This window comes from Pelophylax lessonae, assembly GCF_965119305.1.
Source record: "Pelophylax lessonae genome assembly, chromosome: 4".
NCBI classification, from domain to species: Eukaryota; Metazoa; Chordata; class Amphibia; order Anura; family Ranidae; genus Pelophylax; species Pelophylax lessonae.
Window position 1 is genome coordinate 24,035,125 of NC_138771.1, and position 17,907 is coordinate 24,053,031.

At 46.0% G+C, this 17,907-nt stretch overlaps 1 protein-coding gene across 1 annotated transcript in view; it reads right to left on the reverse strand.

Moving 5' to 3' along the window:
• The window catches only part of PLEKHO2 (pleckstrin homology domain containing O2), a 115,294-nt gene that overhangs the window by 3,718 nt on the left and 93,669 nt on the right, over positions 1 to 17,907 (reverse strand). The window contains exons 3-4 of the mRNA XM_082253200.1: positions 14,831 to 14,947; positions 4,560 to 4,664 (exon numbers count right to left, since the gene is read on the reverse strand). Coding sequence (XP_082109326.1) covers positions 4,560 to 4,664; positions 14,831 to 14,947 — 222 coding nt within the window. The remainder of the gene's footprint in view (positions 1 to 4,559; positions 4,665 to 14,830; positions 14,948 to 17,907) is intronic.

Here is a 17,907-nt window from a genome sequence, read left to right on the forward strand (position 1 = left end):
AGGGGTCCGGTGAATTCCTGTACACTGATTCAGGTGCGAATCAGGTCTGAATTTCTGCCTATGATGGGGCACTATTCTTTCCTCTAATACCAATGATGGTGCACTATTCCTCCCACTGACACCAATGATGGGGCACTATTCCTCCCACTGACACCAATGATAATGCACTATTCCTCCTACTGACACCAATGATGGGGCACTATTCCTCCCACTGATACCAATGGTGGGGCACTATTCCTCCCACTAATACCAATGATGGGGCACTATTCCTCTTGCTAATACCAATAACGGGGAAGTATTCCTCCCACTGACACCAATAAAGGGGCACTATACCTTCCACTGATACCAATAATGGAGCACTATTCCTTCCACTGATACCAATAATGGGGCGCTATTCCTTTCACTAACACCAAAGACGGGGCACTATTTCTCTCACTGATACCAATGATGTGGCACTATTCCTCCCACTGACACCAATAAAAGGGCACTATTCCTTCCACTATTACCAATGATGGGGCAGTATTTCTCCTAATGACACCAATGATGGAGTACTATTCCTCTTACTAACACCAATAATGGGTCACTATTCCTCCCACTGATACCAATAAAGGGGCACTATTCCTTCCACTAATACCAATGATGGGGCACTATTCAGTCCACTATTACCAATAAAGGGGCACTATTCCTCCCACTGATACCAATAAAGGGGCACTATTCCTCTTACTAACACCAATAATGGGTCACTATTCCTCCCACTGATACCAATAAAGGGGCACTATTCCTTCCACTAATACCAATAAAGGGGCACTATTCCTTCCACTAATACCAATGATGGGGCACTATTCCTCCCACTGATACCAATAAAGGGGCACTATTCCTTCCACTAATACCAATGATGGGGCACTATTCCTCCCACTTTCACCAGCGATGGGATATTATTATTTCCCCTGACACCAGCGATACAAGCCTATTTCTCCCACTAACTATACTAACAATAAAGGGATATTGCTTACACTCACTGATGTCAGGACACTGACCACAGTCTGGCCCCCCTAAAAAGTTTGTGAAACAGTAAAGTTGCCCTTTATTTATAAAGTTTTGAGACCCCTTGTTTACATATGTAAAGATGGATGATCCCTTTTTAAAGTGTTAGGATTTAAGAGGTGCTTCTCTAGTGGGTGAATGGCCACCGTGACCAGATCCACTACTATCTATTCAGTACTAGATCTTATCTGAGACGGCTGACCTGGACTTAATATATGGATGTTCTATGGATGGTATTATAAATCCTTTTTGTTAGATGGTGCTACAGATTCTATTGTAATGGTGGCTTCTCCTGGGGCTTTTTCTTCCTTCTGTAATTTCAATGGCCTTGGCGTCCACCTGGTTTACATTGTTAAGAAGGTGACCTTTAAACCCCCAGCATCCTAACACTTTGCATGTATTGTATATAACATATTCTCTCATCTGGTCTCCTGAAAAACAGAATTTAATTCTCAGGAAATGCGTTGGGTTAGTCCCACCCCCCAGCATAAATGTTTTGAATAATACATTTCACCTGTAATCTGATAAATTAATATGAATTTGAGCTTTCAGTGCTCTCACAATTTTTAATGACGATTACGCGCTTGTGCAACACTGTACACATATAACATTTTTATAATTTTTTGGAGACAGATAGAGTTTTCTTTTGGTGGTATTGAATCACCACTGGGTTTTTTATTTTTTGCTAAACACATGAAAAAAGACGGAAGATTAATCTCTGTTATAAAATTTTGCAAATTAGTATTTTTCTTCTTCACTGACGTGGGCTGATGAGGTTGGACTGATGGGCACTGATAAGCTGCACTGGTGGACAGCAATGATGGGCACTGATGAGGCTGCACTAATAAGCTGCACTGATGTGCACTGATGAGGCTGCACTGATTAGGCCGCACTGATGAGGCAGCACTGGTAAGCTGCACTGATGGGCACTGATGAGGCTGCACTGATGATTCAGCATTGATAAGCTGCACTGATGGGCACTGATGAGGCTACACTGATGAGGCAGCACTGATAAGCTGCACTGATGGGCACTGATGAGGCTGCACTGATGATTCAGCATTGATAAGCTGCACTGATGGGCACTGATGAGGCTACACTGATGATGCAGCACTGATAAGCTGCACTGATTGGAACTGATGAGGCTGCACTTTTGGACACTAATGAGGCTGCACTAATAAGGCGGCACTAATGGGCACTGGAAGGTGGCACTGATGGACACTGCTATGCTGCACTGATGGACACTAATAAGCTGCACTGATCGACACCGATAAGCTTCATTGATAGGGCTGCACTGATTATCCGGGCACTGATGATCAGCGCCTTGATTATCAGTGTAAATGTGTGCTGTCCAGGATTGCCAGTATCGGCAATAAGAGCCATTTGTTTACAGGGGATCAGCTGTGATTGGCCCTTTACCTCGATCTTTGATCAGTTGTGTCGAAAGGACACATCGATCACAGAGCGCGCCCCGGGAGCTGGGGCGGGGTTCTTGGAAGACGTCAATAGACTCCCTCCCAGAACTTGATGACAGTGCTGTAGTCATCTTTTGGCTATAGTACGGTTGGCAAGTGGTTAATACAAGATTCCCCTTGGGATTTAACCTTTTCGCTGTCAGAGCTGTTTTTGCATTTTATTGCACACAGGTTTAAAAAATCATCTTAGCCCTAAAGATTACTTAAAAGCCCCAAACATTATGTATTTTCTGAAAACAGACACCCTTTAGAACAAAATGGTGGTAGTTCAAATGTTTTTATGTCACATGGTATGTCAGTGCTGCTGCAGCACTTTCTGTACAACACAGGGATGTGACCCTTCACAGGCAGGATTAGGGCAGACCCAGGCATGTTATTTAAAGTTATTGGCTATTTTTAATGTTTCCGTCTTAATTTCTAGATTCATTTTTATATTATGTTTTTAATTATTTTTAATTATTTATATTTTAATATTATATATATATATAAAACCACTTAAGGACCAAGCCCATTTTTGACACATGTTGTTACATAGTTGTTGAGGTTGAATAAAGACAACAGTCCATCAAGTTCAACCTGTGTAGGTGTATGTGGCCGTAATCATCTCACATAGCCCTGAATGTTCTGATCCTTGAGATGTACGTCCAAGAGTCTTTTGAAAGTTGCCATACTCCCCGCAGAAACCACCTCTTGTGGTAGAGAATTCCACAATCTTGTTCACAAGTTAAAATCAGTATTTTTTGCTAGAAAACTACTTAGAACCCCCAAACATTATATATATATATATATATATATATATATATATATATATATATATATATATATATATATATGTATATATATATATTTATTTTTTAGCAAAGACTTTGGAGAATAAAATGGCGGTCATTGAAATATTTTTGGTCACGCAATATTTGCGCAGCGGTCTTTCAAACGCCATTTTTTTGGAAAAATTACATTTCACTGCATTTTAAAAAAACTAAACAGTAAAGTTAGCCCATTTTTTTGTATATTGCGAAAGACGATGTCACGCCGAGTAATTAAGATACCCAACATGTTACGGTTTAAAATTGCACATTACCCGCGGAATGGTGACAAACTACGGTCAATAAAAATCTCCATAGGCGACGTTTCCTTTCGTGCGCGAGCTCACGGCAACGGGGGCAGCTAAAATTTTTTTTTTTCCCTATTTATTTCATTTATTTTTTTAATTTTAGCACAGGTCTTTTAAAAAAAAAAAAAAAAAAAAGAAATCTGATCACTTTTATTGCTGTCACATGCAATGTAAAAATCCCTTGTGACAGTAATAGGCAGTGACAGGTACTCTTTATGGAGGGATCGGGGGTCTAAAAGACCCCAAACCCCTCCACTGCACTTCAATGTATTCAAAGTGCCGAAAAATAGCATTTTTGAATACTGTAACTTTTTAAATCTGGCACCTTTAGCAGCCGAGTAACCCGGAAGTGAAGTCAAAACGCCGCCTCCGGGTTACATCATCGGAGACCCGATCGTAGCCGCATCCGGCTGGAGTGGGGTGCATCCTCTCTCGCTCGCTGGGGTAACGATCGAGCAGGTCCCAAGCCGCATCGGTCATTACTGCCTGAAAGTCGATGAAAAAAATGGTACCGGGATTACCCTGGTACAACCACCAACCACTTAAATGCAGCCGATGTAGACCTACGTCGGTTTGCGTTAAGTGGATATATATATATATATATAATATGAATCCCTTTTTTAAATTATCTTAACTTTTAATGTTTAAAAAAATCACTGCACCTGACCCTGATTGGAATTTACATTTTTTGCTGTGGTATGTGTTCCTCAAAACTGCACCCCCCACCCTCTTTCTATTTCTTGACTCCCCCTTGCCCATTAGCCCAGGCATTTTCAATTTGACTGATTTGGCTCCCATTGACTTTATTGGGGGATCTTGTTTAGCATGTGAACTTCCTTAATATTTGACCAACAGTGCTTGAACTGAACCCAGGGCAGTTCAGGTCATCCCTCAACTTTACCTGATAGAAGAGTGTGAACAGCCCATACCTCGTCAAGGACCTTGTTTTTCCCCCGGTTTATTCCATCGTTCAAGGCTTGGATCCATGCGTCTCGTTCCTCTGCATTTCTGGCCTGAAATTTGACCTCTTGCACCTAGGACATATTAACATTAAAAGTGAATGTAAACCCTTCATTTTTTTTTTTTTTAACAATAAAAATGATATACTTACCTGCTCTGTGTAATGGTTTTGCACAGAGCAGCCCGGATCCTCCTCTTTTTTAGGTCCCCCTCCAGTGCTCCTGGCTCCTCCCCCCTGGTGAGTGCCCACCATAGCAAGTTGCTCACTCCTGAGCTGGCTCTGTGCAAGCCCGGCTTGGCCCCTCCCCCCTCCTCACTGGTTGTATTTGACAACTAATGGCTCTAGCTGCTGTCTCTGAGCCAATGAGGAGGGAGAGAGCCGAGAGAGACCCTGCTCTCATGCACAGCACTGGATTGAGATGGGGCTCAGATCAGTATTGGGGGGGGGGGGGGCTGCACTCAACATGTTTTTCATTTTATTGCATTAAGGTAAAAAATATTCAGGCTTTAGAACCACTTTAATGAGTGTTTTCATCTATCAAGAGATAAAACGTTCAATAACTGAATGCAGATGGGAGGAAGAAGTTGATTGCAAGCATTATCATTCTTAGTTCTTGCGACACGCTTGCCAAAAACGGGACTGCTTGTGATTGCTCCACATCTGACTTTCCCCCGTCTACTGTTGGCAATGGGCCTTGTTTGTAGAGTTTATATGACATCATTATCAGTCACACTTTAATAGACCAGTATTAATCCACTTCCTTCATTCTAACTGGAACTGTATACAAGCAGATACAAAGATCCTAATGTAAATATTTCCTGGCAATGTCACTTGTGCATAATTGAAAGGAACAAAAAGAAATATAAGTAGGGGGTCTTTCACATCCCCCTGAGGAAGTCACGTGAGCCTGTGGCATAACACGTAGGGGAGGGGCTTGCTGACGTCATGAGTGTATCCCCCCCCTGGTGTGGATCAGTGGCACAGATAGACCATACCAGGTAAGGGCACATTGGGTGAAGGGAACCTCATACTGCATGGTAGAAGTTATTTGCAGAAGGTGGTGGAACACAAAAAGGATTATTTTCCATTATTACTGATATATACTGTACACTTCATGTAGGGTGACCAGACATCCCGGATTTCCGGGGACAGTCCCCGGATTGAGGACACTGTCCCTGGTCCAAGTATGTCCCCGGTGTTGTCCCCAGATTCAGGGCCAGATTATTGTAGACAGGACATCCCATGCTGGCTGAGAAACAGCCTGGTGGCTCAGCTGCAGACGCCCCCTGCTGGACAATCTCACTGCCACTCCTGCTGCTGTTCAGTGGAGGAGAGGCAGAGCCAAAAATCGACTGTGTAGAGCAGTGGTTCTCAAATCCGGTCCTCGGGACCCACCAACAGGCCAGGTTTGCAAGATAACTAAATTACATCACAGGTGATCTCATTTGCTTCTCAGTGATTGCAGTATTCTAGTCTGCATCCCCCAAGGTAATACTTAAAATCTGGCCTGTTAGTGGGTCCCGAGGACCGGAGTTGAGAACCACTGGTGTAGAGGGCTGAGACAGATGGGGGGGGGGGGGGAGGTCTGTTTGTACACAGGTGAGGGCAGTAGGGGAGCGGGGGTCAGAGCGGGGGTCAGAGCTGATGCAGCTCCATGGAGAGATGGGGAGTGGGGAGTTGAGCTGTTTTGGGGGAAGGGCTAAGAGGTGGCTGCAGAGATAATCTGTGAGAGATGGGTGCAGAGGTGAGCTATGGATGTGGGGGCAGAAGTGTCCTCTGAACCCTTTACTCTATGCCGAACACCTCCCCCCTGTATATTATGTAGTCCTGTGCTCAGCGCTCTGTGTATTATGCAGTCCTGTACCCAGCGCTCTGTGTATTATGCAGTCCTGTGCCCAGCGCTCTGTGTATTATGCAGTCCTGTGCCCAGCGCTCTGTGTATTATGCAGTCCTGTGCCCAGCGCTCTGTGTATTATGCAGTCCTGTGCCCAGTGCTCTGTGTATTATGCAGTACTGTGCCCAGCGCTCTGTGCATTATGTAGTCCTTTGCCCAGCGCTCTGTGTATTATGCAGTCCTGTGCCCAGTGCTCTGTGTATTATGCAGTCTTGTGCCCATTGTTCTGCGTATTATGTTGTCCTGTACCCAGCGCTCTGTGTATTATGCTGTCCTGTACCCAGCGCTCTGTGTATTATGTTGTCCTGTGCCCAGAGCTCTGTGTATTATGCAGTCCTTTGTCCAGTGCTCTGTGTATTATGCAGTCCTTTGTCCAGTGCTCTGTGTATTATGCAGTCCTGTGCCCAGCGCTCTGTGCATTATGTAGTCCTTTGCCCAGCGCTCTGTGTATTATGCAGTCCTGTGCCCAGCGCTCTGTGTATTATGTAGTCCTGTGCCCAGCGCTCTGTGTATTATGCAGTCCTGTGCCCAGCGCTCTGTGTATTAGGCAGTCCTGTGCCCAGCGCTCTGTGTATTAGGCAGTCCTGTGCCCAGCGCTCTGTGTATTAGGCAGTCCCGTGCCCAGAGCTCTGTGTATTATGCAGTCCTGCTCTGTGTATTATGCAGTCCTGTACCCAGGACTCTGAGTAATATGCAGTCCTGTGCCCAGCGCTCTGCGTATTATTCAGTCCTGTGTTCAGCGCTCTGTGTATCATGCAGTCCTGTGCCCAGCGCTCTGTGTATTATTCAGTCCTGTACCCAGCGCTCTGTGTATTATGCTGTCCTGTGCCCAGTGCTCTGTGTATCATGCAGTCCTGTACCCAGCGCTCTGTGTATTATGCTGTCCTGTGCCCAGTGCTCTGTGTATTATGCAGCCCTGTGCCCAGCGCTCTGTGTATTATGCATTCCTGTGCCCAGCGCTCGGTGTATTATGCAGTCCTGTGCCCAGCACTCTGTGTATTATGCAGTCCTGTGCCCAGCACTCTGTGTATTATGCAGTCCTGTGCCCAGCTCTCTGTGTATGATGCAGATTTAATTTTAAAGATCTGGTCACCTTAACTTCATGGGACTATATAAGTGAACTATTTTGCAATTTTTGCACTATACACGTTATGGTTTATATACAGTATGTCATTTACTGCTTTTGTTATTCTTGTGTCTAAAGAAAAGTAAGTGTTCACATTAGATACACTCAAAGGGACAGTACTCACTTCCTGATGGAACAGTAATGTTTTGAATATGGAGCGCGGCACTATAACTTTAATATAGGTCTTTAACATCGCTATCCCAACATTCAGCATTCAGCTCTGCATGTGCGTTTATATACATTTTAATGCATTTGCAGTGCATTTACAAGCATTGTGGTGTGTTTACGTGTAAAAAATGCTGTACTTTATATTTTTGAAACTGGTTGTAAACCCTACCGTATGGCCTCAGGCAGGGGCGGCCCATCCATTGGGGGCGCAGGGGCACTGCCCCCCTATCCATGCGTCCGGCCCCCCAATCTATATGCAGGGCGCCGGACGCATGGATTCCAATGGGGTTTTTTTTTTTTTTTTTGAAGCATGTGATTAGAGCCGGAGGCTCTAATAGGCTTCAAAAAAGGGCGGGCTCGGGGGTGTGACAGGTATTCTCCTCCTGGCCAATCAGGAAGCGGGTCCTGAGACCCGTTTCCCGATGGGCCGAAAGGAGAAGCTATGCCACTGGCCGAGGAGAAGGAGGGAGGAGATGAAGGAGACCGATGGGGAAGCCGCCACTGCTGTTGCTGACTGCCGACTGCCCTCCACATGTCCAGGGTGAGAGGGTGAGTGAGCCGGCCGACGGGGGGTATGGTGTGAGGGCTGGTGGGGTCGGGGGGGGGGGTATGGTGTCTGCCGCCCCCCCTGGCCCATGGAGCACCAGCCGCCACTGGCCTCAGGTGATACACAGAGATGAAACAAATCCTCCTACATAAGTTGTAACTGTTTATCTGAAGTCTTCTCTTCTCTACAGCCAAAGTCTAGAGTTTATACAGCTTTTCTGAGCTTTCAGAAAGTGGGGGGTTGAGGAGCTGAAGTTAGGCTCTGCAGAGCTCAGAACAGAGCTAAAGCTGTCAATCACAGGCTGTGTGCTGGAGATCCCTCCCCTGTCACCTTTTTCTTCTTGATGTCAAGAAAACTTGTCAGAAGAGACTCATGCTGATAGCAGGGGAACAAGGCAGCAGACAGAAACTACACTTGGGGGGAGATTTACTGGAGAGTGCAAAATCTGGTGCAGCTCTGCATAGAAAGCAATCAGCTTCCAGGTTTTATTGTCAACGCTTATTGGGTTCCCGACCGCCCGCCGCCTTTTTACTGCGGCAGTGCGGCCCTCCTGCGCAAACCGACGTAGACCTACGTCGGTCGAGCGCCTGCAGCTAGGGGGCGAGCGCACTCTACCGGCAGCGCGCTCCTGCCCCCACTCGGCAGCAGGGACTCCGATGCACGGGGCTGGCGGCTCCGATTGCCGCCTGACACCCGCGGTCGTTCCCCTCTGAGAGAGAATGGTCAGCTGTTGTAAACAAAGCCAACCGTCCTTCTCCCTGGAATGATCATAGAGCGCCTGTGATCCTTCTATATAGGATCACAGGTCTCTATGGTCATTTCACAAGCCACGCCCCCCCCCCCACAGTTAGAATCACTCCCCTAGGCTCACATTTAACCCCTTGATCACCCACAATGTTAACCCCTTCCCTGTCAGTGTCATTAGTACAGTAACATTGCATATTTATAGCACTGATTACTGTAGTAATGTCACTGGTACCTCCAAAAGTGTCGAAAAAGTCAGTCAGGGGTCCGATCTGTCCGCCGCAATGTCGCAGTCCTGCAAAAAATCGCTGATCGCCTCCATTGCTAGTAAAAAAAAATCAATAAAAATTACATAAATTTCCCGTAGTTTGTAGACGCGATGATTTTTGCGCAAACCAATCAAAATACGCTTATTGCGATTTTTTTTTACCAAAAATATGTAGCAGAAAACAAATTGGCCTAAAATTTAAAAAAATTTTGATTTTTATATATTTTTTTCAGAATGTTATATAGCAGAAAGTGAAAAATATTGTTTTTTTTTTTTTTCAGAATTGTCGCTCTTTTTTTGTTTATAGCGCAAAAACTAAAAATTGCACAGCTCAAATATATTGGGAATGTTATATAGCAGAAAGTAAAAAATATTTTTACTAGTAAAACAAAAAAAATTACATAAATCTTTTCCCTAGTTTGTAGATGGGATAACTTTTGTGTAAACCAATCAAGCAGAATACAAATTGGCCTATAATGATGAAAAAAATCGATTTTTACTTTTTTTTTTTTTTCATTGGGAATGTTATATAGCATAAAGTGAAACATATTTTTTTTTATTTTCAGAATTGTCGCTTTTATTTTTGTTTATAGCGCAAAAAAATAAAAATAGCACAGGTGATCAAATACCACCAAAAGAAAGCTCTATTTGTGGGAAAAAGAACATCAATTTTATTTGGGTACAGCGTCGCACGACCGCGCAATTTTCCATTAAAGTAACGCAGTGCTGAATCGCAAAATATGGCCTGGTCATTAAGGGGGCAAATCCTTCCGGTCCAGAAGTGGTTAATTGAACATGCTGAAGTTAGAAGATGATTGGTTAGTGTGCACAGCCGCACCAGATTCTGAGCACTTCCCCTTAGGCTACTTTAACGATGATCCGCTGCAAAAACGCTGTGATTTTACCGCGTTTGCGGTGCAGTTTATAAAGGACATGTGACTCAAAAACTGCAACAAAAACACATAATTTTTGTCGCATTTTCCATTGCTTTCAATGGGAAGGTGCGTTTTTAGTGCATTTTTTTTATCTCCCCAAACTCCGAAAATGTGGCAAGAAACGGAAGCGCACCACCCCAGTGTGAACACATTCAAGGATTTTAAAGGGAAGCATTTTTCTTGAGCTTTTCAGGTGCTTTAACGCAAAAAGTGCTTGAAAAACTCCTCAGTGTGAAAGCAACCATAGGCTCGGGTTCACACCTATGCGGTTTTTATGTTCAATATTTTTATTGAGATTTTGCAAATAAACCATAAACAACAAACAATAGCTGGTGCCAAGAAATATGAGTACATATGGCAATATATAGGAGTACAGTTACCAAGAAAGGTACAAGATAAACATACATGTGGGTTAGGGAAAGCGAAAACATAGGGCTCTTGCTGAGTTGAACCAATGAGTTACAAAGAAGTTACAAAAATAATAACCATTTGAATAAAGGTGTTGAGAAACCTGTCAGAAGAGAGAGGTATAGTATTTACTGGTGGTCCACGGTTTCCAATAATTCAAGAAACTTTTACTCTGAGAGATAGAGTAGTGGTATGCTTTTTCGTGAGAAAGGTTCAAGTTGACCAAACGAATTACTTCCAGATGTGACGGGGGATCGGACTGTTTCCAATGTCTGGCGATAACTGTTCTGGCTGCTAGTAGGGTATGGGAGTATACCGTCCGCAAGTCAGAAGGGATATCGTCAATGCCTAAGGAAAGGAGTGCTAAGGTTCGGGGTGGGAGGCATTAGTAAACCCGTGACAGTCGAAAGGATTTCAAAGACTTTTTTCCAAAAACCTGTCAAGCTCCTGCAGGACCAAAATACATGAAAGATGGTACCCAAGTGGCCGCATCCACGCCAACAATAGGGATCATGTTGTTCGTAAATTTTAGAGAGGCGGAAGGGTGTTAGGTACCATCTCGTCAAGATCTTTTGGGATTGTTCCCAATGTGTTACACATTTAGAAAATTTGTAAGTGCTAATAATTGCCGATTGCCATTGGGCATCTGTGAAGGATTCCTGGAACTCAGTTTCCCAAGCCAACATATGCCTGCAGAGAAGGCGTTCGACCGCGTACATTGGGGCTACATGAAAGCGGTCCTATCCAAATTTGTTTTCTCTGGCCCGATTGTATCTGCGATCCTCGCATTGTACTCGTCTTCTTCTGCCAAAGTCCTCTCGTCTGGCTTGCTCTCTAAAGCTTTCTCGATCACGAATGGCACTCACCAGGGTTGCCCACTCTCCCCCCTTATTTTTAGTCTCCTCATCGAACCCCTAGCTGCATCGATCCGTACACACCCCCTTATCACAGGCTTCCGTTTTCAACATACACACCATTCCATTACCCTGTTTGCAGACGATGTAATCCTAAATCTCACAAACCCTGTCTCTTCCCTTCCGGCAGTACACCAACTACTTCAAACATTTAGTAAGATATCATATTATAAGGTCAACTTTAATAAATCCCTAATTTTGAATATGGGTGTTCACCACCTAACAACTAAACACCTAAAAGATACTTTGCCTTACACATGGACGACGAATACTATCCCTTATCTAGGTCTAAATCTTACGTATCCAACCTCAGCTTTAGCCGCCTCCAACCTAACACCCCTGATAGCTTCTATCTCAGCGAATACACAAAGGCTTAACAAAACGGAGCTCTCTTGCAGAATTGCTGCCTTCAAAATGATCTGTCTCCCTAAAATCCTCTATGTGTTTCGAACCCTTCCATTATACATTCCCTCACACTATATTAATACCCTCTCCAAGCTCTTACGAGCCTTCATCTGGAAAAAAAACGAGCAAGATGTAACTACACCCACTCTATTCGGCACAAATCTGTGGGGGGTTTAGGCCTTCCCGATCTAAAAGACTACTACTTAGCATCCCAAATGGCCCCTTTACGTCAGTGGTTTCCACACCCTCTTCCCTCTCCCTGGACCCTTCTTGAATCAACGCTATCCAAAACGGATGACCTTCATCTCTTGCTTTTGGCTGACCTCTGGAGACCCCTAGACCTGCACATGCTTCCTATCACTACTCAGTCCTCACTAAAAGCCTGGAGAACATTGATGACTCAACCCTTCTCATCACTCCCCACCAAGATAATCAACCTTCCTTTGCAGACTCTAGCAATATTACTTCCATGTATTTCACTCACCAAATTTACCTCGGCAGGCATACGATCGATTGACCAACTAATACATCAGGGCTCCCTGAAAAGTTTTTGTACGTTACAAACTGAATTCAAACTCCCTCACACCTCTATCTACACGTATAATAGCATAATTAGTTTTTTCTCCAAATTCCCGCTCCCTCAAATACGCATTCCCATATCAGTGTGGAAGTTTTTTACTTCACCTCACCCCACCGTCAAAGGTATCTCCCTCTTTTATAACCTGCTTCAACTCAAGCTTGAATTCCAAAAGTCCAGGCACCTATGCGGTTTTTAAAGAGGAAGTAAACCCTCCTCTGCAAGTTGTACCTATAGGTAAGCCTATGATAAGGCTTACCTATAGGTACTGTAAATATCTCCTAAACATGCACCGTTTAGGAGATATTTACCTTACATGCAGCCATTGACATCACAGGGGCATGCGCTCTGAAGGAACGGCCGCTGGTGGCGTTCCTTCAGAGCCCCATGCCGTGACCGTCGGCTCACGCGCACGTGCGTGGGAGTGACGTCACCGCGGCTCCGGCCAATCAGATGGCCGGATGCCGCGATCCCGGAAGACGGGTGACTGAACATGTCGCCCGTCATACAGGTAAGCGGGCGGCACGGCGGGGGCTCGTTCTAAGGTAAGTATTTCATAATGAGCTAGTATGCGATGCAAAAAAAGTGTGAGAACTCACCCAAGTTCCCCCCCAACCTCAAAAATAAAAAAGTGTGTGTGTATGTGTGTATTTATATACTGTAAATACCTTTGGAGGAGTGAGGGCCACTTTAGGGAATTGGTAACCGGTTGCGGGCCACAATGAGTGGAGCAGGCAGATGACGGTCGGTGTCCACTCAGTATATGCAGAGCAGACACGGACACAGCCCACTCTACTCTATGGGCCCTCCGATCCAATCCACCCTGACAGATGGGGATGGATCCCCTTTTGTTTTATTAAGTGGATTGGATTGGAGGAAGCTTTAACCAAACACTTATAGAAATCACAAGACTGCTATATACTGCTGATGAGAAAAGGTATTTAGCAGTTTATATTTACTAAAATAATTGCATTTCCATGTTCTGTGTATTGTGGGAGACCAGATATAGTGAATGCAGGCTCCTGGGGAGATCAGATATAGTGAATATAGGCTCCTGGGGAGATCAGATATAGTGACTGCAGGCTCCTGGGGAGATCAGATATAGTGAATGCAGGCTTCTGGGGAGACCAGATATAGTGAATACAGGCTCCTGGGGAGACCAGATATAGTGAATACAGGCTCCTGGGGAGATCAGATATAGTGAATGTAGGCTCCTGGGGAGATCAGATATAGTGAATGTAGGCTCCTGGGGAGATCAGATATAGTGAATGTAGGCTCCTGGGGAGACCAGATATAGTGACTGCAGGCTCCTGGGGAGATCAGATATAGTGAATGCAGGCTCCTGGGGAGATCAGATATAGTGACTGCAGGCTCCTGGGGAGATCAGATATAGTGACTGCAGGCTCCTGGGGAGATCAGATATAGTGACTGCAGACTCCTGGGGAGACCAGTTATAGTGACTGCAGGCTCCTGGGGAGATCAGATATAGTGACTGCAGGCTCCTGGGGAGACCAGATTTAGTGAATATAGGCTCCTGGGGAGATCAGATATAGTGACTGCAGGCTCCTGGGGAGATCAGATATACTGGCTGCAGGCTCCTGGGGAGATCAGGTATAGTGAATATAGGCTCCTGGGGAGATCAGCTATAGTGAATATAGGCTCCTGGGGAGATCAGATATAGTGAATGCAGGCTCCTGGGGAGATCAGATATAGTGAATGCAGGCTCCTGGGGAGACCAGATATAGTGAATGTAGGCTCCTGGGGAGAGCACATATAGTGACTGCAGGCTCCTGGGGAGATCAGATATAGTGAATGCAGGCTCCTGGGGAGATCAGATATAGTGAATACAGGTTCCTGGGGAGATCAGATATAGTGAATACAGGCTCCTGGGGAGATCAGATATAGTGAATGCAGGCTCCTGGGGAGATCAGATATAGTGAATGCAGGCTCCTTGGGAGACCAGATATAGTGACTGCAGGCTTATTGGGTTTATTAACACTTTAAGCACTTATGAAAGCACTGCAATGGCGTAAACTAGATTCAGTCGTAGGCTCTTTTTTTTTTTTGCTTACGCATTTGTACTGCATTTCAAATCATTTGTGATTGCTATATAAACATTAACATTTATAATGTATAGATTTCACAAAGAATAAAAACTATGTGTAAGGAAACATAATGAAATGTCAGGAAGCGATCCTCAGGTGTAATTTAGTTTACTTTTGGCGTAAAGTTCACTTGCGGAACATTCATTACCTTCGCACTCGGGGACGGGATCAATGAGAAATGCCTTTTACGTTTTAGGAGTCCTTTTTGGTCCTGACATCGCTCAAAGTTGGCAAGCTCAAATGTCTCCAAACACTTCTGATCACCCTGAGGAGACAGAAAAATAAAAGAGATGTTAAAGGGAAACTTCTTTTTGCTCACCATCCCCCCCCCCCCCCAGCCTGTGCCACCATCTTGGTGCACCCAGTCATTGCAAGCACGAATGCCCCTCCCAGTCAGCCCATCCCCACTGAAACGGGCCAGCCCGGGCAATCCTCCCCTCTATGAATGGGCTCCTGCAGCCTCATGGGATATGTGAAGGGGACATCTCGGGAGACTGCGGGGGTAAGACACGTCATTCTCGCCTAGGCAAAAATGGTGGCAGGAGGTGGTGCCTGAGCAAAAAAATGTAAAAAATTTAGAATGAGCCAAAAAAAATAAAAAATATCAGGGGTGTTAAAAAAAAGGCCTATCAGAGTCCCTGCTTATATTCAAGAGTCCCCCCCCCCCCCACATCAAGGAAGGCACATCAGAGTCCCACCTACTGTACATCAAGGAAGGCCTAACATAGTCCCTGCGTATATCCAAGAGTCCCCCCAAATCATGGAAGGCCCATTCAATTCCCCCCCACATCAAGGAAGGCCCATCAGAGTCCCTGCTTATATCCAGGAGCCCTCTGCTCCACATCAAAGAAAGGCTTATCAGAGCACCCCCCCCCCACATCAAGGAGTGTCAATCAGAATTCCTGCTTATATCCAGGAGCCCCCCCCCCCACATCAGAGTCCTCCCAGCCCCCCTACATCAAGGAAGGCCCATCAGAGTCCTTGCATATATCCAGGAGCCCCCCACCCCCCACATCAGGGAAGGCCCATCAGACCCCCCCCTACCCCCCTACCTCAAGGAAGGCTCATCATAGTCCCTGCTTATATCCAAGAGTCCCCCCAAATCAAGGAAGGCCCATTCAAGTCCCCCCCCCACATCAAGGAAGGCTATCAGAGTCCCTGCTTATATCCAGGAGCCCTCCTCCACATCAAAGATAGGCTCATCAGAGCCTCCCCCCCCCCCTACATCAAGGAGTGTCCATCAGAATTTCTGCTTATATCCAGGAGTCCCCCCCCCCCCCACATCAGGGAAGGTCCCATCAGAGTCCCCCCTACCCCCTACATCAAGGAAGGCCCATCAGAGTCCTTGCATACATCCAGGAGCCCCCCCCCCCCACATCAGGGAAGGCCCACCAGAGTCCCCCCCTACCCTACTACATCAAGGAAGGCTCATCAGAGTCCCTGCTTATATCCAGGAATTCCCTTCCACATCAAGGAAGGCCAATCAGAGTCCCCCCCCCCCCACCAACATCATGAAGTGCACATCATGAAGGCTAAGCAGAGTACACCCCTATATCAAGGATTTCTCATCGGAGCCCTCCCCCACAAACACACACATCAAGGAAGGCCCATCAGAGTCCCTGCTTATATCCAGGAGTCCCCCCACATCAGGTTAGGCCCATAAGAGCCCCCCACCTACATTCAAGGAAGGCCCTTCAGAGTCCCTGCTGTTATCCAGAAGTCCCCCTCCACATAAAGGAATTCCCATCAGAGTCCCCCCCCACCCTACATCAAGAAGCGCCCATCAGAATCCCCCCCCTTTCATCAAGGAAGGTCCATCAGACTCCCTGCTTACATCATGAGTACCCATCAGGTTTCCCCCTTTTGCGTAAAAGTGCCCAGGTGAGTTCCCCCTTATATCCAGGCGTGCTAATCAGAGTCCCTCCCTAAAACATAGAGTTCCCATTAGAGCCCCTCCTTACATACATGTGTGCCCAACATAGTCCCCACATTCTTCCATATGTAGAAGGGGGATGGCACGCTGGCTTGCAATGAGTGCGCCAATTACCATATGGCGATACAAAGACGAGCACATCCACTGGCAGCCAGCTAGGAGATTTTTTCGGACATTTGCTGTGGGCCAGATAAAATCTCGTAGCGGGCCGGATGTGGCCCATTGGCCATCGTTTGACGGTTTTGAAAGGGGAAGGCATGGCGGAGGCAGGGACCGAAAGTAGAACTGATTGGCCAGGAGGAGGATCCGTGTGACAATAGCGAATATTCATTCGCTATTGTCACACAATGGGTGGGCTCAGGGCGCAGTGCTCTGCGCCCCGAGCCCACCCTTTTCTGAAGCCTATTAGAGCCTCTGGCTCTAATCACGTGCTTCAGAAGAAAAAAAAAACCCCATTGAACTCCATGCGTCCGGCACCCCACATGTAGATTAAGGGGCCGGACGCATGGATAGGGGGGGGGGGCGGCGCCCCTGCGCCCCCAACGCACCAGCCGCCACTGGTGGTGAAGATGAGTGGCAGTCAGAACACCCGCACCTTTGTGAATGAGAAATGGAAACCTTTTCACCCTGTGGGTAAATGGATAATCTATATGCTCACCAAAAAGATTCAGGCCACCAGGACCTATATCACTTATACAAATGGATGGATGCTCCGTCCACACTTGCACCCTCTTATCTTCCCGCAGTTCGATTGCATATATATGAGGAATACAAAAATTGTAAAACTGCGGCGGCGGGCGGTCGGGAACCCAGTGCCATCTTAAGAGCCTTATAGACCCAGTGCACTGGGGCCCCGCCTACACAATCACCCATGAGAATAAAAATGCTAATTATTGATAAGGCGATATTTTTTGGTAAACTAATCTGGCTTGGGGGGGGGGGGGGACAGATCATTGCCACCCTGTGTGTGGGGCCCCCTCGGCAAGTGGGGCCCCGGGGCAACTGACGGGCGTGCCTATTCGGAAAGAGGGCCCTGCGGGAAGCGGTTAAACAACACGTATACAGTAAGTGGGAGAAAACAGCAGCTATTTTAGTACTTTTACACCTCGTTCAAAATGACTGCGGCTTTGAAATTGTGCAATTTCATCTAAAATCGCACGATTTCAAAGCAGCAGGTCAGTGCGACTTCGGGTACGACTTGAAAGATTGCGGATTCATACACAGATGTCTATTCAAGTCGCACCAGAAATCAGCAAAAGTAGCGCACAAACTACTTTTTTCAAATTGATGCA